General features: G+C 41.8%; 1 protein-coding gene across 2 annotated transcripts in view; it reads left to right on the top strand.

Moving 5' to 3' along the window:
- The window catches only part of TXNDC16 (thioredoxin domain containing 16), a 186,532-nt gene that overhangs the window by 101,211 nt on the left and 59,529 nt on the right, over positions 1-25,792 (top strand). For both annotated transcript variants that reach the window (XM_077466803.1, XM_077466804.1), the window contains exons 14-15: positions 124-183; positions 23,747-23,915. In XM_077466803.1, the coding sequence (XP_077322929.1) occupies positions 124-183; positions 23,747-23,915 (229 nt within the window). The remainder of the gene's footprint in view (positions 1-123; positions 184-23,746; positions 23,916-25,792) is intronic.

Genomic DNA, 25,792 nt, shown 5'->3' with positions numbered 1-25,792 from the left:
TTGTTTAAACGTAACTGGATACAATTTATTTATTTTATTTTTATTTTTATGTCTTGTTTAGCTTTACACTGCCCCATTGGTTTCTGTATTACAATGTCTAGTATTTTCTTTTCTAATTTACAGGGGATCCGGTGTCATTGTCATTCTTGGAGTCATTTGCAAATATGGCAGAAAAGTATAAAGGTAGGAAATGGTCTCTCTGTCCTAGTACATAAAACTTGTCTAAAAATGAATTTGTCTGGTAGAAGCTCATGTCGAGACTCGCATGATATAAATGTCTTATTTAAAGGTGTTTAAAAAAAAAAACAGAGATAATCTGCACATTACTGTATCAATGACTCTCCCAGTCATCATAATGGAATGATGTTTCATAAATTAACAGCTGGATTATTTTTATTATGGACAATGTCCAATTACTTTTTGCTTTTGGATTTTTAGTGTATAGACAAAGAGCTGTGAAATAAATACTTTCTTAAATTCAGCTTTACTATTGTAGTATTGTGTATAAGCACAATAATGTAAAAGATTAGGTGCCTTCAAGAGAAATAGGTGTGTGTGTGTGTGTGTATGTGTATATATATATATATATGTGTGTGTGTGTGTGTATGTATATGTATGTATATATATAATTATTATTATTATTATTATTATTATTATTATTATTATTATTATTTTTTTTTTTTTTTTTTTTCCTTAATGTCACGATCCAGTCACATGATATACAACACTTGGGGTAATTCTTCCCCTTTCGATGGACGAATAAAGTAGTTAGGCACAAACATCACTAGAGATATTGCAGACCTGTATGTGGCTAACGTTTTGCTCTTGTTTCACAATATCATGCGGGACCTCACACAGTGGCATGCATGGTCTAACTTGGTTTGCACAGTGCAGCTCCTTAAAAATTACTGTTTTACTGTGGATTCTCTTCCTCCTCCAGGCCCTACCAATATTACTTCCAACTTAATTTTTTCAACGCATCTGTGCCCACTTTTAGACTTATTTGTGGTCCTGGTAGTCACTTAGGCTGAACTATCTGCTATTGACCAGACATAGGCTTAGCGGAGGCATTGGCTTCCTGAATATAGTTTGCTATTATAGAGCAAACTCATGTATTATTGACTGGCATTATAACAGAAATGCCTATGGAGATGGAACATTCCTCCATCTTGTCGGGGTGCCCTGGCTATTGTCTAGGGTCCCCACGGAAGTCCTGAACCACCCACTGCTCGGACCCACTCCTGAACTTTTGGAGCTCCCTGCAGCTTAGCGCTTCCTGTAGACATTTGGTAACGCTATCTACTCTCCACATAAACTTACACAATTTGAATCCATTTGTAGGAAGAGAGAACCTATTAGGCATAGGCTCTCAATTACCTATAGCTTAATGACCACCCCTGTAGATGCTCTAACTCCTAAATATGTTCATCATTGTGAATCAGACCTCGGTGTGACCTTAACATCATAAAAGACAGAAAAGATCATCCAACTGTCCTACAAATCCTCCATAGCGAACAAGTACCAAGAGATGGGTTACAAGATCCTATCTAGATGGTACCGGGTCCAAAGCCAACTCCATTAGATAAAACCTAACATTCCAGATGTATGTTGGCAATACCTTGAGGGTGTGGGCATGATAGCTATCTTTTGGCATTGCCCTATATTGAGGTCCTTTAGGGAAGACGTGACCTCCACAATTAAACATTTAACATCCATCGATTTGAGCGGGAACCCAGCTGCTTGCCTTCTCCTTCTGACAGAGAGACCCTCTCTAGAAATACAAAGCCACCCTAACAATCCATCTCACGAATGCAGCAAGAACCTGCATTTCATCTTTATGAAAGCAAACGCAACCACCAACCAGGTTGCTGTGGTATTATGATGTTAACAATATCCTTCATATGGAGGAATTGTTCGCCACCCTGCATAACACCCAAGAGAAATTCACAGAGAAATGGAGGTATTTTGTATACACAGACGCGTACTTGCAGGTGATGGCGGATTCAGACTTTGATTGGCCGCAGGCTATTTTATTTTGCTGGTGCAGAGACGAGACCCATGGGAGCAGATAAAGTTCTTTCTTTCTTACCCCCCCCCCCCCCAACTCTGATTATGTATATTGTATAGATCTAAGCATTAGGTATGGAAGGTTGAGTCAATCAGTTCAGAGGTATGTACAGTCCTTCACTCTGGAAATGTACTTTAGGCATATAAGTATACATTCTTAGATCTCTGATTCCTACTGTATTAAAGTGTAATTGAAGTAATGGGTGCAAATAAATATATTATTTGGGGGTGGTTATTCCATATATATATATATATATATATATATATATATATATATATATATATATATATATATATATCTCTATATAGCACCTATGTATTAACTTGTCTATTCCCCTAGTTACTCTATTAAAACTCTGATCACATGTTACTGTTGATATCACAATACAAGGGTAGCTATGAAACCAAGCACACGGCTTAATAAAACAAAGTCTTATTTATTTCCCAAGAAAATAGGAGAGTGCTAACATAAAAAATACTAAAGAAAGATATTGCAAACTTATACCAATAGATCACATAATACAAGAATATCAAAGATACTTATCACAATGCTTTCCTTGAGGCTTTGTATCGACGGCTAGACTTGGATGGTAAACAAGAGGTATAGCTATGAGGCTCAAACGGTGGAGAGAGCCATGGGGCCCAGGCATAAGCCAAGAGCGATAAGGGTAGAGGCAAAAGGGTAGCTTTCTCACTTGCTCAGTCTTTTATACTTCAATCATACACCATCCAAACCCAACCACAGTGCCATCCCATGTAGACTTTTGACAAATCGGTATTTATGGGGATTATATTACTGTCCGTCCTGCTGTATTGACCTCTAGGGGCAGCATTGTCCATGTATCATGTCTCTGTATCCTAGGTCAATCTTCAATGCTTTTGATCGTTTGCACTTCTGTAGCAGGACAATCATCAATCATCTTGTCAGCTATGGTCCCTTTCAAGTTTGTGTTATAGCAAAAGACGGTCCGGAGCCAAGAGCTGAGAAATGACTTTCCAGACCGCCCCCAGGAAAGCAAATGCTTGGTTGTATCTCCTTTAGAGCCATGGAACGGCAAATATCAGCATGGCTGATCTTTGGGAATAGGAAACTGATATGTAAAAACTCCAGAAATATGACATTAGACCATGTTGCCTTCCAACAGTATTGCATTTGTACTGTCTACCCTCAAGTTGTAAAGCACTGCATAAACTGTTGGCGCTATATACATTCTGTATAATTATAATAATTTGCTTGTCTCAGAATGATTAGGTCAAAAGCCTACTGCATTTATTGCCAAACTACTCTATATTGGCTCACCTTTTATTTCCTAAAATTCGTAATTGTCTACAAAAGTAGTTGAAACTTTAAAATGAAAGATTCTGTAAGCAATTACCACAGCTGAAATAATAGGTCACATTGTCTTGGCATGGATTTGAAAACTAACCTATATAATACCATTTCCTGGAATTTTTAAAACACAATGTTAACTCCATATCACCTTAACAAGAATTAACGTGAGATATAAAAATAGAGATGTAGTTTGTTACACTGTTTACCACCTAACAACACAATGGCAAGAAGTGAATGGTTTATTTTGACAGTGCAAAATTTCCAGTATTGTTCAGTGAGTGTAGATGTGTTTATCTGACTCACACAGAACGTCAGTTTAATGACCCCTCTGTTTATATGAAGTATGGGAAAATGTAATTCTTTTCTTTGAGAATAAGACAGGTTAGGTCATTCTGTATACTGCTATTGACACGGCTGCTGACTGCGTTTAAATATTGCAGAAAGACTTGAAATGGGGCTTAATTTCAAAATTACAAAGGCTGAAAGTTTTTTTTTTTTTTTTTCCCCCATTTGGCATCACCAGTGTGAAAATGAAGACGATTGGAGGTATCTAAATGGGATTTAAATACAGTATACTGTATAAAAAACATATACATTCAAAATTAAAGTGGATCTGTAGTCAAATGCTAAAGAGGCTGTAAACCCCTTGAACGATAGATTGCAAAAGATAGTAGGACAAACCACAAAACATTCTGCAAATATATTAATAGTAAAAAGGTCAGGTCTGAGCATGTGGGCCCTTTACAAAATACTCTAGATTGGGTGACTGGGGATAAAGAGACGGCAAATGAATTAAATATATAAAGAGTGCTGCGCTGCTGTGATATACCAGTGTGTGCAATGAAAAATAATATATATACATCCAAAAAGTTGAGCAGAAATTAACTTTTTAAATAAAGAACTAATACTCATAAAAAAAAAAATCCAAAAAATATCCAGTGATCCTAAATACAGTGTCCAATGCTGAAAGGTCCAAACAACACTATTAGGTAAAAGGTGTATTGAAAATGTTCAATCTGTGAAATATTCCACTCGCTGTGTCTTTTATGGGTCTGAATTCCACTATTAGGTATAGCCTTCACCTGTGAGATTCTACATCCGATATTCTACTGGTGTTTAAAACTCAAATCCCAGTGCTGTAAGTGTTTGCTTTATATCTTCTCCAGTGCTCCAGTCCAGCTAGTGTCCGACAGCTGGCCAGAGAACTTTGATTGGATCTCGGATCTAGTAACCCAGAAGCAATGTCATGACATCACTTCCGGTTTACAGAAGACTTAAAGGCGCCAAATTTAAAAGAATGTATGTATTCAAAATAGCCAAACTTGGCATTTTAAAAGCTTTTAAGTGCAAAGGAGGGATTGGGGTCTTATAGACCCTAGATCCCTCAATAAAGAGTACCTGTCACTGCCTATTTCTGTCACAAGGGATGTATACTTTCCTTTTGACAGCAATAAAAATTATCAGAATTTTTTTTTTTTAAAGGGACGGTGTAAAAATGAAAAAAAATAAAGAAAAGCGTTTTTTTAAACGCGCCCCATCCCTGCATGCTCACGCTCAGAAGCCAACACATATGTAAGTCGCAATCCCAAATGTAAACAGTGTTCAAACCACACATGTGAAGTATCACTGTGACCATTAGAACGAGAGCAAGAATTCTAGCACTAGACCTACTCTGTAACTCTAAACAGGTATCCTGTAGAAATTATTGAAGCGTCGCCTATAGACCTTTTTAAGTAACACAGTTTGTCGTTATTCCATGAGTGTGCACAGGCTTAAAGCTTAATAGGTGGGCTGTGTGATGGGCAGGGGGGCCTGTGTAATATAAAGGGGTTCAGAGGTGTAGGACTGTGTAATGTAAAGGGGTCCAGATTATTATCTTAATTTATTTACTTATTAAGGTTGCTGACCCCTGGTGTAAGGTAAAGTCTGCAGGACTGGAAAAATCAGTTTGTAAATGGATAGGAAACTGGCTAAAAGACCAAACTCGGAGAGTAGTGGTTTAATGATTCTTACTCTGAATGGTCTAAGGTTATCAGTGATGTATCGCAAGGTTCAGTGTTGGGACCCTTACTTTTAAATACATTTATAAATTATATAGGGTCTGGGATTAAAAGTACAATTTCAGTGTTTGCAGATGATGACACTAAGCTATGCAGTAAAATAACGTCCTTACAGAATGTCTCCAACTTACAAGCCAACCTCAATGCACTCTTTAATTGGGCAAAAGTGGCAAATTAGGTTTAATGTTAAAAAATGTGAAGTTATGCATGCATCATACATAGTAGGGGGAGGCAGTACAACTGGGGGAATCAATGGTGGAGAGGGATCTGGTTGTTCTGATAAATCATAAGCTCAATGCCAAGCTGCGGTTTCCAAAGCAAGCAAAATCCTCGGACTCCAGAGAGACAGAGATATATAATTTTGCCCCTGTACAAATCGCTAGTAAGACCTCATCTTGAATATGCAGTTCAGTTTTGGGCACCAGTTGACAAAAAAAGAATCGGAGAACTGGAGAAAGTGCAGAGAAGGGCACCCAAACTGATAAGAGGCATGGAGGAGCTCAGTTTTGAGGAAAAATTCAAGGGGGCACCCTTTACACCTAGAGGAAAAGAGATTTCATCTCCAAATATGGAAAGGCTTCCAAATGCGGAATAGACTCCTTCCAGAGGTGGTTCTGGCCAGCTCAGTAGCCTTGCACATGATTGGGTACTCTTTTCAAAGTGAAGCTCTTTGTCATTTATGCTCTGGAGCAACTGCACATGGAGAGTGCAATTGCACTTTACAAGTGCACAGCCTATTTGCCTTTAGTAAATCAACCCCTATGTCTCTTCTGCATTAACCACTTGCGGACCACCTGCCTTCATTATACGTTGGCTCTTTGAAGTGGAATATCGTTATGGCAGCAGCTAGCTGCCATAATCCGGGATTCGCTTCTTCAGCGGGCGGTCTGTTTCCAATAAAAGTGGTCTCAGCGGCGGATTCACTTTTATCGGTGGTGGGAAAGGACCCCCTCCCGCCATACTTCGGTGCCCTCTGCTACTTACCGGAGATGCTGGCAGCGGTGGAGGTGATCGGATCCTTTCCTCTGCTTGACATTGTCATTTTACACAGAGTGGCCCCCCGATCCTGGTCTTCTGGGGTCCCTCGGCGGCTCTCTCGGCTCGTCCGTAGACACTGAACGCAGGACTCGGCCCAGCATCATTGGATTTGATTGACAGCAGTGGGAGCCAATGGCTGCCCTGCTATCAATCTATCCAATCAACAGCTGAAAACGCCGTAGCAGAGAGAAGGCAAGTCCCCGTGGGGCAAGTTCTAGGGTTCAGGTAAGTAAAACGGGGGGGGGGGGTGCGGTCACTGGTCACTGCAGGTGTTTTTTCACCTTAATTTACAACTCCTTTTAATAGATGTAAAGATTAAAAAATTACTGAAGTTCCACTTTAAGTTGCAATACAATAAATATTTGCTTTTAGGTTACTGCTTTGATTTATAAATGTTGGCAAGGCCCTTTTTTCAAAACCAAAATGTATAACAGAGGCAAAGAAGGTGTAACACCTACGCGAGAGATTTTACACATTAAAGACAACGGCCATACTTGCCCGTGTGAAGGATGGGAGTGGCAACTATATTGTCACAGGACACAACTGCCTTTTGTCTGCCCCATAGGCATCTAGGTGAAAGGCTGCACAGGTGTCGTAGCCTTTTGTGATAGAGATATGAATCATTCAGTGGAATGCAATTTACAAATATCCAGGTATGATGCACAATAAAGATATGCTGATGTCACTATGACTTTCGCAACCAAACGGCTTTGTAACTGTAGCCACGTATCCTCTTTTTTTCTTTCCTTTGTCATGTGTCTGAACATCATAGGGGACAGTGGTAAGTGACTGTGGCTATTCATAAATGTAAACCTAATTACTAAAGTCCCATATAAGTTTTAAAATGTTAATGTAATCTCAGAAGGCTAATAGTAGGTAGTCAAAATAAACTAAACTGTAATGTTGGTGACTTTACATAGTCATGTTTTCAGTTAAAATGAGTGTCAGCCAGACCCCAAACTCGCCTTCTCCTCCAACTAACTACTGCAGCTAAGCAAACTATTGCTAAAGCCTGGAAGTCCCCGACCCTTTACACAACTGAAGTGAAAAATAGTCACCCAAGCCATGATCCACAGTAAGATAGAAGCAACGATCCTTGACAGAACCAGCAACCCTGGTTTGTTCACTTTCTAGCCCCCAACTTTGATACACGCCTCTTGGAACCTTAACTCGACTCAAGCGCCATATGGTGGTAACATCTCTTGCCTTGGGCCCGTGCGGGCCACCCGACTTCTCCATTCCTGCCTGACTTGCCTCTCTCTATTTTCTATCTTCTTTCTCTTTTAATTCCTTTCGCTCTCTTTCTCCATACTTTTTCTCTTTCTTTTCTTTACTTATAAAAAAAATCTGATTGGACAGTACAGGTTCCCTAGAGGATGTCTCCAAGATCGCTGTATATGGAGTAACAATGGTGGATAGCCCTCCTTGCTCTGAGGGCATTCTTCTTGAGTATATTTGATCTTCTTATTCCAGCTATAAACTGTATCTGAAATGATCCGATTAGACCTCGGAAATTCATTTCGAGTTATGTTTTGCATGCTATCGCTGTATTATCACTGAACAGTTTATGTTGCACTTGCACGATCAAAATTGAGCTGTATTGTTCCTTCATGTTCTCACTTGACAATAAAAAACCTTTTGAAAAGAAAATGAGTGTCGGCAAGATGCCCCAACATCTATAACCACATATTACTGATCGGAAACTATCTACCTTCTCTATACTTTGACTTTTAATGTCCCAAGCTCCCACTTATTTCGATATTTCCAGCTTCTTCATACCTTTCATGCTCAGTTTCCACAGGATAGTTTAATGATTAGACAATCCACCCTAAAATTAGTGCTTAGGTCTGAGTGTCTGGATAAGCCCACCTGGAGGTTGTATTTTCGTCTTATATTAATTTCTATCTTGCCATTAGAGGCTCTTGGAGGTAGGTGGGTGCGAGATATACCAGATATAGATATGAAGGATTGGAGGGGTGTGGGAGATATCCCTCTGCGATCTTTGATATCCTTAAGAGATTGTATGATTCAATATAAATTGGTACATAAAGCATATATTACGCCACATAGGCTTTAATCCTGTGTGTTCTTCGAGTGTTGGCGATGTGGCGTGAATCGGGGATTTTACGCATATTTTCTGGACTTGTCCATATATAGTTATCTTTTGGGTGGAAGTGGTGGATTTATTGAACTCTATCACTTCTGTTCCCTTACCGGTTTCAAAGTTACCAAAGCGCATTCACTAGAGACGCCCAGTTTTCCCAACAGCAGTCAAACAAATGCCACTGTGGGGAAAGGTTATACCAAAAAAGTATTGTAAGTATAAAAAATCCTCTTATTGTAAATAGGAGTGAAAAAGAAATTGCATCAGACATGAAGACATACAGTCATGTCTGTATATGGCTTGTCAAAAAAGTAATATTTACCTTTTAAACTAGGCATCTGAATGTGCTGCTGACATCCCGGTAATGGCCAGTGAACCAACACAGGCCATCCAGGTGTGAGCATATAAATACATGATTTGTTTGAATATCGACCAATAGAGCAAAAACCATTAACTCCGCCATTGTAACTGCACATAATTGCAGCCGATAGCGAGAGACAAGACGTCTCTCTGACAGGGGGCGTGCGCCACAGCCACGGCCAGGAAGGGCGTCATGTCATGCGTCACCGGCGGGTAAACACTTGCCGATCGTCATGGAGACGACTGCAAGCACATGGATCGCTCCACCTAACACAGCAGAATGGGGCAGAGACCGGGACTAGTCTATCATAAGCCCGCTCCGTGCCAGTGGAGCTTACCCATCGAGTGTCTGCGCACAAGCAGAGCGGCAAGGGCACAGAACTGGAAGACATCTAGTGGATAAAGATGAGGTGGCAGCCAGCAAGTTTACATAAAAGAGGAAGCTATACAAAAGACAACAGAGAATAGGCAATATCCGGCTAACATCAGTTCACATTGGAGGAGGCGTTTATTAAAATCGCCACCTCTTGAGATAAAGTGGATACGGTCAAGTCCCAGAAAAATTAATCCTGGGAATTGAGTCTGGATGTATCGGGGCGTCCACAAGAGGAATGCCTAATGTTTTACATGTATCCCTTCTGTATGATTTGTATTCACTCGTGACTACCCGATCGCCTACTGAGGGTGCTCTCCTATATGTCAAAGCGGGTGTATCTTCCACAAATGGAGATAATGAGGGGTCCATGGTGAGTAAATGCCAATACTTGTTTAAAATACGTTTTAGTTGTTTATGCTGTGTGGTATATGTAGTAATGATTCTAGTTGTATCATCGGTAGAGGGTTGTTTTTGTGTGTTAAGTAAAGCCTGACGTGACAACTTTATTTTTCTGTATGCCTTTTTGAGGCAGGAGCTAGAGTACCCTCTTTCGAGGAGTCTTTCTCTTAGTTTATCGGTTTCATCTTTGATAGTGATATCATCTGAACAATTTCTACGTACTCGAAGGTACTGAGTGTAAGGTATAGATTCTAGCAGGGATTTAGGATGAAAACTAGTTGCATGTAGTAGCGAATTCCCTGCTGTGGGCTTGCAGTACAGCTGACTGGAGAGACTACCATCCGGTTGTTTTTTCACAAGCACATCCAGAAACGTGATCTCTGTTCTGCTCTGTGCTATCTGACATGGTGAAACTAAAATTGAATTTGTTGATGTTAATGGCAGCTAGAAACTCATATAGGAGCTTGACTGAGACATCCCATATGACAAACACATCATCTATATATCGTTGCCATGTAAGTACATGGCACATATAGATGAGCAATAAATCATTAGCAAGCAGTTAATGTTCCCATTGCCCCAGGTACAGATTGGCGTACGATTGGGCACAGCATGTACCCATCGCAACGCCCTGTACCTGGAGGTATTGGGAACCATCAAAGCAGAAGACATCATGATGCAATATGAATTCAAGAGAGTTCAGAATAAATTCTGTATATTCCAGCTTGCATTCACTAAATTGTGAGAGTACATGATGTACCGTCGCAAGGCCCTTTATGTGAGGTATGCTGCAATAAAGGGACTCGACGTCTATAGTAACTAATAAGACGCCATCAGAAATATTTAGATCTCGAAGGGTTTCTAAAAAATGTATGGTGTCACGTACATAGGATCATAGGCATTCCACGAGAGCTTTTAGATGGTTATCCACCACTCGGCTGAGGTTTTCAGTAAGATTGCCGCAGCCAAAGATGATAGATCTACCAGGTGGTTTTCTTTTTTGTTTCTGTAGTTTTGGCAACACATAAAACGTGGCTTCTCTGGGATAATCTGTTCTGATAAATTCCCACATATGTTTGATTATAACATTTTGGTGAAATGCTGTATCCACAAAGTTATAAAAATACAGAGTAAGTTTATCAAGTGAAGACCATTCAATTGGTCGGTACCACTCAGAGTTACAAAGTATATTCATACACCTCTCGATGTACTGGGCTTTATCCATGACCATGACATTGCCACCCTTGTCGGATGGTTTGATCACAATGTCGCAGTCATGGGCCAGCACATCGAGTGCGGCTCATTCATCACGATCAAGATTGCTGTTTGATTTAGAGAAATATTTCATGTGTAAATATGTTAATATATATGTGTAAAAATATTCACTAACAAAGCAAACAAAAAAAGTTTTACTTGTTTATAAAATAGACGTGAACAAAAGAAAAAAAACAGGAAATAATAATTAAATGGAGGAGAATAAGGAGTTAATTAAGGCTGATTAGACTAAATTATGGGTTATTAAGGGGATAAATAGAGGAACGTTATCTGACATCTAACATTTGATCTGCAGATGAAGAAACATTAATGTTTGTTTTTATTTAAGTGTTTCAGGGCTTTTTTTTTTTTTTTTTTTTTGACTGCTCCAATTACAGGACTTCTTTAACACTGGGGAAACCCACTGACCGCTCAATTAACTGAGCCTGAAAGTATCGGTTTCAGGTATCGTGCATTTGCACGAGCACCGGTACATGTGCAAATACTCAGTATCAGCACCGATACTATTATTGGTGCACCATTAATTATTATACTTTTTGTTTTAGTGTGTATGATGTCTTGTTATGTTTTTTTTTTTTTCTGTTCTAAAATTTTATTTAAAAAAATATATATGATGGTATTTTATTATCTCTTCTCAATTTGATGAGTCACACCGCTATGTCTAATCCCCGGTGGGCGGGGTGAAACACACATAAAAGGTGTGGCTTGTGGAGAAGCATCGGCTGACACCAAGGGGATGATGTAACTAGAACAGGGTGGTTCTACAACTTTCACATCTCCCATCCTGTATTTGGACGATCAACATCTGCCTTAAGAGAATTATGTTTTTTGTTTTTGGGAGGGGGGGAAGGAGGAATCATCTGTCCTCCACCGGCTTTAACACTGAGAACCAGCTGATCAAACACAGCTGATCGCTCGATTCTCAGAGTTCCCAGGAGCCTCAGGCTCCCAGCAAATCGCTGAAAGGCTGAGCCGGGTTCCAGTCCAGGCATGTGGGTGGAACCAGACCAAATGGTCACAGTCTTGCCTGAGCCTGCAACAGCTCTGTGATGTAAGCGTACTTCAGCCTGGTGTCTGCTAAAAAGGGGTCACAAGATTGCACTCCTGTGATCCACAGAAGTACAGCCAAATTAGGTTTGGCTGTACTTCCATGGTAATTTGATTAAGGTGTCTGTGTTACCTGTGTCGATATAAATGCTGGGGTAGTTCCTGACACTCGTTAGAATGAAGGAAGTGGTTTGGATAAGCAACACATTTTCATTAACATTACAGAACAAGCCCAGTTTAATGTGACTAACTACTACTAAGCCATACCATGACCTGGATAAACGAGAACCTTTACAGCCATAATTTGTACACAAAATTAAAACACTGGTGATACTAACATGAAGGTTCTTGCTCAGGTACTTCTTGTAATGTTTAAGCTATTTAAGTAAAGTCAGAAGTGCATTTAGACAAAAAGCCTTCTTGTTCAGCAGCCCCCCTAATACTCACCTAATCCCTTCTCTGTCCAGCGATGTCCATGAGTGTCCGAGACTTTCCCTTCTGATTGGCTGAGATATAGCAGCAGCGCCATTGACGCCTGCTGCTGTCAGTCAAAGTCAGCTAGCCAATCAGGAGAGAGAGGGGGTGGGGCCAGGCCGGGGCTCCGTGTCTGAATGGACACATGGAGCTGTGACTTGGCTCCAGTGCCCCCATAGCAAGCTGCTTGCTGTGGGGGCACTCGACGGGAGTGAAGGGTCAGGAGCACAGAAGAGGGATCTGGGCTGCTCTGTGCAAATCCACTGCAACAGAGCAGGTAAGTAAAAACATTTGTTATTTTTATATAAAAAAAAAACAAGGCTTTACAATCACTTTAAGGTTTCAGAACATACAGGTCGAAGACAGTATTTGAATGCAATACAACCTAGTATACAATGCAACAGAACGGGCAATAAAATGTAAAAGTACAGTAGTACAGCACATATCAGTAATTCCAAATCACGGTATGACACTGTTCTGTCTTCCTTCGAGGCTATCATGTGTTCCAGATGGTTAAATCTGTCCATTTCACAAGCCCATTCAGCTAGCGACGTTGGTTCAGTTTGCCGCCAATGTATAGCTATTACAGATTGAGCAGCAAGGAAATGTCTAATCAAGCACTTTTTGATTTGTTTATAGGAACCTGGCAGCATAGACGGCACAATTTGGGGCAAGTTGGGGAATCGATCACCAACAAGCCTGTCATATAGTTGCAGTATATCGTCCCAAAAGGTGGCGATCCACGGGCAAGTGCCCCAAATGTTGGTCATGGTGCCTGCAAACATCGCCAGCGAGTATTTGGAATAGAAGGATCTATTTTATGCAAGACTGGGACAGAGGCACCATCTAGACAATATTCGGTAATTGCGTTCTTGATCGCAGATGAGATGAAACAGACAATTTTTTTTAAAAACACCAGTATCTTGTCCTAATCCATAACATCAGATGGGAGATCTAGTTCCTGTTCCCACTATAATTAAAAAAGTGGCGAATGTGGGCAAGAAGTTTTTAAGAGGATCTTGGTAAAGCAGAGAAAGTGAGCGCTCAGGTCTAATGGACTGGGAGAGCAACGGCTCATAGTCTGAGCTCTAGTCAAGGGATCCGTGGATCGCCAAGTTCTTAGATAGTCTTTTAGCTGAGTATATTCAAGCAAAGCATTTGTGGGATCGTGTTATGTCAATTGGAGCTGAGAAAGGGGGATTAGTTTCCCAACAGAGAGAGTATAACATAAAAAAGAGGATTAGCTCCCCTCTGCCATGAAAGGAATTTACAGCTGATAAGTGTTGGTGGAAACGAGGCATCACCGAAGTCTCGAGGAAAGTAAGCCCTTGCGTAGTAGGTATGCGTCCCAGACCTGCAAAGTGGTCTTGATTAAGGCCCCTTTCACACTGGGGTGGTTTTCAGGCGATACAGCGCTAAAAATAGCACCTGTGTAGCGCCTGAAAAAAAAACAGCCCCTTTCACTCTGAAAGAATGTTCCGACATCGTGGCTTCCACTATAACGCACCTCATAAACCAGTCATTCCAAGAAGGGATCATTCCTGGCGCCCTCAAACAAGGCATTGTCAAACCCCTGCTAAAGAAACCTAACCTCGACCCTCAGGACCCAAACAACCGTAGGCCAATAACAAGCCTCAACACCATTTCCAAGATCATGGAGAAAGCGGTAGTACAACAGATACAACTCCACCTGGATACACACAAACTCCTGGACCTGCTGCAATCAGGCTTCCGCCCGGGCCATGGAACAGAAACAGCTCTCAAGATATGGGACGACGCCCTCAAAGCAGCGGATGACAGAGAATCATGTCTCCTGGTACTGTTTGACCTCAGTGCAGCGTTTGATACAGTGGACCACAATACTCTACTCATCCGCCTCATAGAAGTGGCAGGAGTCACAGGCTCAGATCTTCAATGGTTCGCGTCCTTCCTAGGAAATCATTCACTGACAGTAAAACTAGGAGAATTCACCTCTGAAACCCGGGCAGTCGCTTGCGGAGTCCCTCAAGGATCGCCCCTGTCACCAGTCCTCTTCAACATATACATCCGCCCACTCCTCCAAATCATCAGATTATCAGACCTCTGCTTCCACTCGTACGCTGACGACACACAACTTTACCTCCGTATCACCGGACAAAGAGACCATCAACAACAATTAGAAAATTGCCTCAATTTAATAGAAGACTGGATGACCACTAACTCCCTCAAACTCAACGAATCAAAAACAGAGCTTCTTATCCTACACGCAAACCATAATTCCTGAATCAAGACCTCCTGGACACCACCCACCATCTTTGGGCAGACCATCTCCCCAAAGACCAAGGCCAAGAGTCTTGGGTTAATTTTTGACTCACAAATGTTAATGGATCCACAAATAGGAGCAGTAGTCAGTGATTCTCACCATCTGCAACGCAGACTCATGCCTTTCATCCCAAAGAATGACAAAGCAGTGGTAGTTGGAACAGTCATTAATTCACGACTTGACTACGCAAACTCACTTTACACAGGATTACCCCAATATCAACTTGCGCGATTACAACTTATCCAAAACACGGCGGCAAGGATGATAACAGGAAAAAAAACCTGGGAATCAATCTCCCCTTCCCTGAGGAGCCTACATTGGCTAACCGTAAAGAATCGGATCACATTTAAGACCCTCTGCCTCACCCAAAAACGCGTGCATAGAGACACTCCTCAATACCTACTTGAGAAAATAAAACACTACACACCAAACCCGCAGTCTTTGATCATCTAACAAAAACCTCCTCCTCATTTCCAAATCCCGGTACAAGTTAAAGGGGGAACGGAGATTCGCTGTCCAAGGACCACGGCTATGGAACGCTCTACCAACCAACATCCGCTTGGAAGAAACCACCAGGCCTTCAGGAAAAAACTCAAGACCTTCCTCTTCCAGAAGCTGGACAATTAAGCTCTTCGCAGCGCCTTGAGGCGATTCAGTTCGCGTTATGCGCTATACAAATATTTCCCTCACTCCAGTGTGAAAGCCCGAGGGGCTTTCACACTGGAGCGGTGCGCTAGGAGGACGGTGAAAAAAGTCCTGCTAGCCAAATCTTTGGAGCGGTGTATTCACCGCTCCTACCCATTGAAATCAATTGGACGGCGTGGCTATACCGCCGGCAAAGCGCTGCTGCAGCAGCACTTTTGCGGGTGGTTTTAACCCTTTTTCGGCCGCTAGCGGGTTGGTTTTAGCTACAGACCGCTGCTAAAACGACGTCAAAGCGCAGCTAAAAATAGCAGCGCTTTACCGCCAACGCCCGCACCGCCCCAGTGTGAAAGGGGCCTAAAAGGGGCAAGAGAATCTTCAGTCCACAGAGATGAGGTCCTGTTACATAGTAGGTTAGCTTGACTAAAGACAATAAATTGTGGACTCGTATAGCACAAAGGTTGAACCAGATGGACTATTAAGTTCTTCATGGTACAGTATATAATCCTGAGCAAGGACACAGCCTGAAAGTAGATTGAATCATTTCGATAGCGTGTCCGTTTTAACGACACTCATACAACCAAACCAAGAGATATTAGGCTTGTCGTAGGATTGTAAACACAAGTTGACTGTGCCTAAAAGAGGCTTGTAATTTATATCTGCAAGAGTGGGTAGAGAAAAGGGGATTTGGATCCCTAGGTATTTAATAGCTTTCGTGGTGGAGGCAGGGATATATAAAGTCCTTCTGTTTTATCATAGTTCACTTTAAAATTGCTAACTAAGCCAAATTCTTCAAATGTTTTGACAATAGTAGGGTAGAGAAACATGCGGTTTTGTGACATATAGTAAAAGTTCATCCACATATAGTCAGTTTATATTGGAACTGACCCAACAGAATGCCCTGTATGTCTGGATTCTGTCCTAGGACCATGGCAAGATGTTCCATAGTGAGTATATATAACGGGGGTGAGAGGGGGCATCCCTGTCAAGTACTGTTATAAATAAAATAAAAAGATTCAGAAAAGGTACCTCTTCTTACAATGTGATAATACTCTGTCGCCGTTTTCCAATAAATCTTCTATATTGTCACACTGTTATACAAAGATCTGAAGAAAACAAAAAATTTGCTCTTTCAACACACTTTAATCACCGGCCGACTGCTCACAGTAAATATACTGCGAGCCGCAGCAGATGCAGGCTTTCTTCTCCCTGAAAAACAAGGAGAAAAAAAAAGGTAGATTAGTAAATAAAAGCAACACACATTACACTTGGCAGACAGTTAACCCCTTGTTTGCCCCTAGATTTTAAACCCTTTCCAGCCAGTGTCATTAATACAGCATTATCACTGATCACTGTATTAGTGTCACAAGCAATTTCAGTGTCGGTGACCTTCCTGGCCAGTACCTGTTAGCACCGGATTTCCCGATACACAGTCACACTATAATTTGCTGATCACTGCTATTACAGAATAAGGTGTATAGCTGTGTAAATGGCAGTATTTATACCATAGTTTGTAGACACTATAACTTTCACACAAAGCAATTAATATATGTAGCACGGCCCCCTTGGGGACTGCTTGGATTTACCTGCTCATCTGCATCGCCATGACCCTGTGAACATTCCAACCCACCCGACACTCTGGGTTCAGACATCATTGCAACACCTTTTGAGTAATAAGACAACACTCCATACGTTTATATTCTGTTAACGTTTACTGAAGTACTTCAGATAAGATGTTGTACAATGAGGTAATGTTTCAACTGAGCCTTGGATAACCGCACAAGCTCAGTAGAATGATTTCCCCAGTAAAACAAGTTAAAACAGTTGGCAACAACAGGATTATTTATATATATATAATTTATATTATAATGTAAAGGATTAGCATCAAATGTAGAGCTTGAAGCTCTACACCGCCACTCACTGGTTCTTTGTAAGGGCTTTGTTTGCCCATTTTTATTAAAAGAAAGTCCAACAAACAAAGATAGGTTTCCCTCGCAGGGGTTTCAGCATTCCTTTTCATCAACAAAACTGCATTCAGCCTAGTAGGCTCTCACTTGCAGCACTGCAGCTCTGGCCTTACCCTCCAGGCCCTTGTCTGTCTCATACAGACTGTTTCACCGACCACCTTGGTGCACACAGCTAGCAGCCTCTTGCTGCACTGGCTCCCCCGTGGAGCCCTCCTGGCTCCTGGTACTCAGACTTCCTGTCTGCTGGGGTGGAGCCCAGAACCATGGTCAGGTCACTACTAAAAGCCCAGCACACACCTGACCAATCAGTATGCTGGCTGTTCTCAAAATCAGGACTAGGGATTCCATCCCACCCGGATCTCTCAGAAATCCCTGAGCTCCAAGTCCCAAAAGTGGACTTTAGAAAACACTGAGGAAACTGAAAGGCCAGTTTCCTCTTCATGTTACATGCTCCCTGTCTGGTTGAGAATACTAGGTCACATCCTCCTTCTAGACCCTGGCAGGGCAATGCTCTGCCACAATAAAAAAAAAAAAAAAATAAATATATCACTTGAACATAACCTGAAAGGATAAGCAAAGTTAAGCATCAATTCTGACAATACTTCTAGAGAGAAACTCAGGTCGGCCTATTCTACCTCTTATTATCCTAATGAGAGATGATGCTAAACAAGTATGGTAATAGGGCCCTTTAAGCAGCAATGACAGAATGTCCCCGTTGCAGATCTGATGGTCTTCACTGGCAGTTGGAGCTCATTAACTATATACAATAAGGTGTAGAAAGTATCAGAGTAGTTTGGTATCGTGTGATGGATGCAGTTAAAGATGCCTATGTGCAGTGTTCAAATAGAAGTGCAGTGAAGTGTCCCCAATGTAAAGATGTCTGTACATAGTCCCAGTAAAACAACCAAGGAAAGGTTTTCAAAGGTAGGCAATTACCCAATTACCCTCTCGCCAACGACCAGGCCGATTCAGCGCCTTCTAGACAGTGAATCTAGAGTAGACGTCCTGACACAGACCTGCTTGGGGCGGTCACCCGATGCGAAGCACGGAGCGTGAGTCGCCGGACTGTAGAGCTCATGCTGGTCAGATGTCTGATGAACGACAGGCAGCGGTTGAACCCCTTTCTTGGTCGGGCAAGGATGATGTAACCCGCATGGTAGGCCATGACCTCACTCCCCCTGCACGAAGAGACCTTTCTCACCCAAGGCCCGGGAAGAGAAGAGAGTGTGGGGTGGGTCTCTGTGTTTTTTTTTTTTTTTTTTTTTTTTTTTTTTTTTTTTTTTTATATAGCTCTTCCCAGCAAAAAAGGTAGCAAAGATCCCTGAGATATGTGGTCCGGATGTACAGTGGTGTGAAAAAGTGTTTGCCCCCTTCCTCATTTCCTGTTCCTTTGCATGTTTGTCACACTTAAGTGTTTCGGAACATCAAACCAATTTAAACAATAGTCAAGGACAATACAAGTAAACACAAAATGCAATTTGTAAATGAAGGTGTTTATTATTAAAGGTGAAAAAAAATCCAAACCATCATGGCCCTGTGTGAAAAAGTGATTGCCCCCTAAACCTAATAACTGGTTGGGCCACCCTTAGCAGCAACAACTGCAACCAAGCGTTTGCGATAACGTGCAATGAGGCTTTTACAGCGTCCTGGAGGAATTTTGGCCCACTCATCTTTGCAGAATTGTCCTAATTCAGTTACATTAGAGGGTTTTCGAGCATGAGCGGCCTTTTTAAGGTCATACCACAACATCTCAATAGGATTCAGGTCAGGACTTTGGCTAGGCCACTCCAAAGTCTTCATTTTGTTTTTCTTCAGCCATTCGGTGGTGGACTTGCTGGTGTGTTTAGGATCATTGTCCTGCTGCAGAACCCAAGTTCGTTTCAGCTTGAGTACACAAACAGATGGTCGGACATTCTCCTTCAGGATCTCTTGGTAGACAGCAGAATTCATAGTTCCTTTTATCACGGCAAGTCTTCCAGGTCCTGAAGCAGCAAAACAGCCCCAGACCATCACACTACCACCACCATATTTTACTGTTGGTATAATGTTCTTTTTATGAAATGCAGTGTTCCTTCTACGCCAGATATACTTGGACACACACCTTCCAAAGAGTTCCACTTTTGTCTCATCGGTCCACAGAATGTTGTCCCAAAAGTCTTGGGGATCATCAAGATGTGTTGTGGAGAAATTGAGACCAGCTTTGATGTTCTTTTTGCTCAGCAGTGGTTTTCTCCTTGGAACTCTGCCATGCAGGCCATTTTTGCCCAGTCTTTTCCTGATGGTGGAGGCATGAACGCTGACCTTAACTGAGGCAAGTGAGGCCTGCAGTTCCTTGGACGTTGTTGTGGGGTCTTTTGTGACCTCTTGGATGAGTCGTCGCTGCGCTCTTGGGGTAATTTTGGGCGGCCGGCCACTCCTGGGAAGGTTCACCACTGTTCCATGTCTTCGCTATTTGTGGATAATGGCTCTCACTGTGGTTCGCTGGATTCCCAAAGCTTTGGAAATGGCTTTATAACCCTTTCCAGACTGATAGATCTCAATTACTTTCTTTCTCAATTGTTCCTGAATTTCTTTGGGTCTCGGCATGATGTGTAGCTTTTAAGGATCTTCTGGTGGACCTTACTGTGTTAAGCAGCTCCTATTTAAGTGATGCCTTGATTGTGAACAGGTGTGGCAATAATCAGGCCTGGGTGTGGCTAGAGAAATTGAACTCAGGTGTGGACAACCACAGTTATAGTATGTTTTAACAAGGGGGGCAATCACTTTTTCACACAGGGCCATGATGGTTTGGATTTTTTTTCACCTTTAATAATAAACACCTTCATTTACAAATTGCATTTTGTGTTTACTTGTGTTGTCCTTGACTATTGTTTAAATTGGTTTGATGTTCCGAAACACTTAAGTGTGACAAACATGCAAAGGAACAGGAAATGAGGAAGGGGGCAAACACTTTTTCACACCACTGTATGGTCACGTAGGGGAACAGTCAACTGATTGAATCACCAATCCCACAATCCCTTTTTGTTGGCTCACAAATATGTCAGTTTAGTAACGCAGGACACTAGAGGGATGATATGATATACAGATAGTGCCAGGGATAGCTGTTCATTGCAATTGTAATCCATATTGCTACATCTATATATACAGTGGATATAAAAAGTCTACACACCCCTGTTAAAATGTCAGGTTTCTGTGATGTAAAAAAAATGAGACAAAGATAAAGCATTTCAGAACTTTTTTGACCTTTTTAGACCTATAAACTCTACAACTCCGTTGAACAACAAAATATTGGAGGGAAGTAAAAATAAAAAAATAAAATAATATGGTTGCATAAATGTGCACAACATTAAACCTAATACTTTGTTGAGACACCTTTTGATTTTATTACAGCACTCAGTCTTTTTGGGTATGAGTCTATCAGCATGACGCATCTTGATTTATTTGCCCACTCTTCTTTGCAAAAAACACTCCGAATCTGTCAGATTGTGAGGGCATCTCCTGTGTACAGCCCTCTTCATATCCCCCCACAGATTTTCAATCAGATTCAGGTCTGGGCTCTGGCTGGGCCGTTTCAAAACGTTAATCTTCTTATGGTGAAGCCATTCCTTTGTTAAATTAGATGTATGCTTTGGGTCGTAGTCATGCTGAAAGATGAAGTTCCTCTTCATGTTCAACTTTCTAGCAGAAGCCTGAAGGGTTTGTGCCAACATTGACTGGTATTTGGAACTGTTCATAATTCCCTCTACCTTAACTAAGGCTCCTGTTCCAACTGAAGAAAAGCATCCCCAAAGCATGATGCTGCCACCACCATGCTTCACTGTGGGTATGATGTTCTTTTGGTGATGTGCAGTGTTGTTTTTGCACCAAACGTGTCTTTTGGAATTATGGCCAAAAAAGTTCAACCTTGGTTTCATCAGACCATAACACATTTTCCCACATGCTTTTGGGAGACTTCAGGTGTGTTTTTGCACATTTAGCCGGGCTTGGATGTTCTTCGTAAAAAAAAAAAAAAAAAAAAAAAAGCTGAATAATACGGGAGATTGAAGTAGTACGCAGCCAGTACTTTCCAGATATTTTAACGTTGCTGTAGGCCTCTTGACATCCTCCCTGCCCAGTTTTATTCTCATCTTTTCATCAATTTTGGAGGGCCGTTCAGTTCTTGGTAATGTCACTGTTGTGCCATATATTCTCCACTTGATGATGATGGTCTTCACTGTGTTCCATGGTGTATCTAATGCCTTGGAAATTCTTTTGTACCCTTCTCCTGACTGATACCTTTTAACAATGAGATCCCTCCGAAGCTTTGGAAGCTCTCTGCAGACCATGGCTTTTGCTGTAGGATGCGACTGAGAAAATGTCAGGAAAGACCTACTAGAACAGCTGAACTTTATTTGGGATTAATCAGAGGCACCTTAAATGATGGCAGGTGTGTACCGACTCCTATTTAACATGAGTTTGAATGTGATTGCTTAATTCTGAACACAGCTACATCCCCAGTTATAGGATGTGCACACTTATTCAACCACATTATTATTATTTTTTTTCAGTTGTACAGTTTATCGGTCAGATTAAAGGTGGAAAAAGTTTTGAAATGATCTATCATTGTCTAATTTTTTTACGTAACAGAAACTTGACATTTTAACTCGGGCGTGTAGACTTTTTATATCCACTGTATATTGGCATTTTTCTTTTACCAAAGACATGCAGCAGAATACATTTCGGCCTAAATTAATGAAGCAATTCGATTTTTGAATTTCAATTTTTTTTTTTTTTTTTTTTTTATTGGATATGTTTTATAACAGAATGTAGAAACAGCATGACTGGGGAATTGCTAGTTAACCACACGCCGACCGCGCTGAAAGGCGGCTACAGCGCGGTCGGCTTATTCTGGGTGGATGTCCGTGGGACAATTTTGAAAAAAAAGCAATATTTTTTACTTTTTGCTATAATAATATATCCCCAAAAAATATATAAAAAAACATTTTTTTTCCTCAATTTAGGCCGCATTCTTCTACATATTTTTGGTATAAAAAAAAATCGCAATTAGCGATTGGATTGGTTTGCGCAAAAGTTATAGCGTTTACAAAATAGGGGATAGTTTTATAGCATTTTTATAAAAAAAATTGTTTTACTAGTAATGGCGGTGATCAGCGATTTTTATTGTGACTGCTACATTATGGTGGACACATCGGACATTTTTGACACATTTTTGGGACTATTGTCATTTATACAGCAATCGGTGCTATTTAAATTCACTGATTCCTGTGTAAATGACACTGGCAGTGAAGGAGTTAACCACTAGGGGGCGGAGAGGGGTTAAATGTGTGTGTGGTTTTTTTTTGTTGTTTTTTTTGTGTGTTTTTTTAAACTGTAGGGGGCCGTGGCTTGGCTTCTGACATCACTGATCGTCTTTCCCTATAACAGAGAACAGACAATCAGTGACAGGCTCAGTAGGAAGCACGGGGAGAGTTTTGTTTTACACAGACCTCTCCTCATTCTTCAGCTCTGTGACTCGATCGTGGGACACCAGTGGCGATCGGGTCCACTGGTCTTAAGGTCACGGAGCTCAGGACCGGGTCGCGAGTGCGCCGGCGGCGGTGCGCTGGCGACCCATGGCTGGGCACTTAAAGAGCAACGTACGTGTACGTGCTTGTGCCCAGCTGTGCCATTCTGCCGACGTATATGTGCAGGAGGTGGTCCTTAAGCGGTTAATACAAGTAAGTTCCACTGTTGTCACCATCGGAAAGCTAATAAATACCTGGAAGAGTTACAGCCCAGATAGCAAGATAACAGCCCACAAATTTGTGGCAGTGTTAAATTGTAAGTCGGTTAATTTGCAGCACATTTCCACTGGCAAGTTGTAGTTGACGCTTTTCCAAAGTGTGGCAAATTACGTGGTAAGTCTCTAGCAAGAGCAAACTTGCAGTGGGGAGTCTACAGCAAGAGCTCTAAAAAGTCAGTGACCCCCTGTGGTGGGATGACTACTGCACAACATAATGAACCAGAACTTAAAGCAGATTTTGAGGTTTGCAAAGAACGTTGATCTGGAGTCATGCAATGCGGACTTGCTGCAATTGTGCAACAAACATGTGAAGACCGGCAAGTCTAGCAATAGGTTAGCAAATCGTTTTCAAACTTGCAGCTCAATTGCTTGCTATCTGGGAGGTACACATTACATGACATATTTGATGCTAGATCTACTTTTAGAGCTTCATTTTATTCATATGTTTAGAGAATCAGGAAGGGGGGGGGGGGGGGGGTGCAAAGGTATAATCTCTAACAATCTTCCATCCTTCTTTTAGACATGCTGGATGTGTCTTTGGCCAGAGTAAACTGTGCGGATTGGACAGATGTGTGCAGTAAGGAGAATATTACCATCATCCCTGTGATAAAGATCTACCAGACTGGACAGGAGCCATTTACGTACACGGGAATGATGGGAACCGATGAACTGGCCAGCTTTCTCATGCTGTAAGTGTTTAGTGTTTGCGAGAGCCAGTGCGGGGTTGGTAATTCTTTTTGTTTTAATAACTTGCTATCTAAATTTTGCTAAATTCACTGTTATTTGAATTCAGTTGTTGTTGTTTGCATGGATTTAAAGCATACCTCACCCAAATTAGTGAAAACTAATACAGACACCCCATCACAGGACTGGTAAACTGCAATATATTACATTTTTGTTTTTTGATTTGAATACAGAATCTGTGTAGATAATATCTGCCAGTAATTAAGGGGTGGGTTACCTTAAGCCTGGGTTCACATTACAGCAAACGCAGACATCAAATGTGATTCGCACCCGCACTCCGGTGCCGATCGCATGCAATGTGTGTGCAACGCGAGTTCAGCCATGCAGTTGTATGGCTGAACTCACATTGGATTCGCACAATAAACGTGCAGGGACTCCCCCCGCACTGGATGGGTGTTCTCACCCATGCGATCTGATTCCTGTCCGAATCCACAGTTCACACTGCGATCTGTGAACCATTCTGGGGGTGTCATTGACACCCGCAGTGGTTCGCAGAGGCCACTGTGAACTGCCTGCAGGAGAGATGCGATGCAGGAACCGGCGCTGGAATTGCGCTGGTTCCTGCATCCCTACAGTGTGAACCCAGGCTAAAAGTAATATTTCAGATTTTGTTGGCTGCTAAAAGAAATGAATGCCCAACTCCGACCAAATTTTTTTTATTTTAAGCGTTTGTTACCCCAACATTTGCTATTCCTGATATGTGTCTGCTGTACCATGTGCATGTATGAGAGAGTCTCCTGTTCTCTTTGTATTTCTTCCTCTGTGTGAAATCCCCTGGTGTTCCTACCAATCCCTCTGCTTTCCCATTAAAAACTGACCACGCCAAGCAGTAGAATCAACAGTGGTGAGTTCTCTAGCTATGCTGGGAACTCGGTATGCTCTCCTCCAATGATCAGACTTGTCCTGACACGCCCCGGCTGTACAGCCATTCACTGGGAAGCTCTGTGTTCTGCTACTTCTCCTCCCCCAGCTCTTATGCAGCTCAGAACAGAGGGAATGTGATCACTAATTAAAAAGGGAAAACAAATATCTATACAAAAATGTTTTGCATATCATTTCTATTTTACAAGATGATCGTTTAGTACAAGTATAGATTGTAGAGGAGTTAAAACCTCTGTCTATTTTGCTACCTGTGTCCCTATTTGAGAAATTTCTAATTGCTTCCTATTTGATGGGTCTGAGATGGAATAGGAAGTTGGGGAAAACCTGTCCGGTTCATGAATATTTTACTTAATGTCAGACAGAATAGGAAGCCACGAGATGTCCCCAACAGTTACACAGGTAACAATAACAAAAAGGTTTGGAACCCCTGTCAAAATTGTATTGCCAGATCTACATAACTGTCACAGCATTATAGTACACAGTCCCCTTTGGATTTTTAAGCTATTGTAAAGCTGTAAAGTCAAACTAGATCTCAAAAAAGTTATCCAAAGGAACTCAATGTTTTCAGGTCAACGCTACTTATTAAAGCGGAGGTCCACCCTAAAGTGGACCTTCCGCTCATCTGAACCCTCCCCCCCTCCGGCGCCACAACTGACACCTTTCAGGGGGGAGGGGGGTGCAGATACCTGTACAGTACAGGTATCTGCACCCACTTCCGGGATAGCTCTCTGCGGAAAGGGGCGTAGATTACGCCCCTTTCCGAAAGTCCCCCCGCTGCCTGCTGGGAAACACACAGATCCCAGAGGCAGCGGGTCCATCCTTATTGCGCAGCGCGACTCGCGCAGTAGGGAACCGGGAAATGAAGCCGAAAGGCTCCACTTCCTGATTCCCATACCCAAGATGGCGGTGGCAGCACCCGAGAGACGATCGAGAGATCGGC

Source organism: Lithobates pipiens, unplaced genomic scaffold (assembly GCF_037356315.1).
Source record: "Lithobates pipiens isolate NorthernLeopardFrog02 unplaced genomic scaffold, aLitPip1_a1.2 Scaffold_37, whole genome shotgun sequence".
In the NCBI taxonomy this organism is placed as follows: Eukaryota; Metazoa; Chordata; class Amphibia; order Anura; family Ranidae; genus Lithobates; species Lithobates pipiens.
Note: the sequence above shows the minus strand (reverse complement) of the source record. Positions and strands in the feature narration are given on the sequence as shown.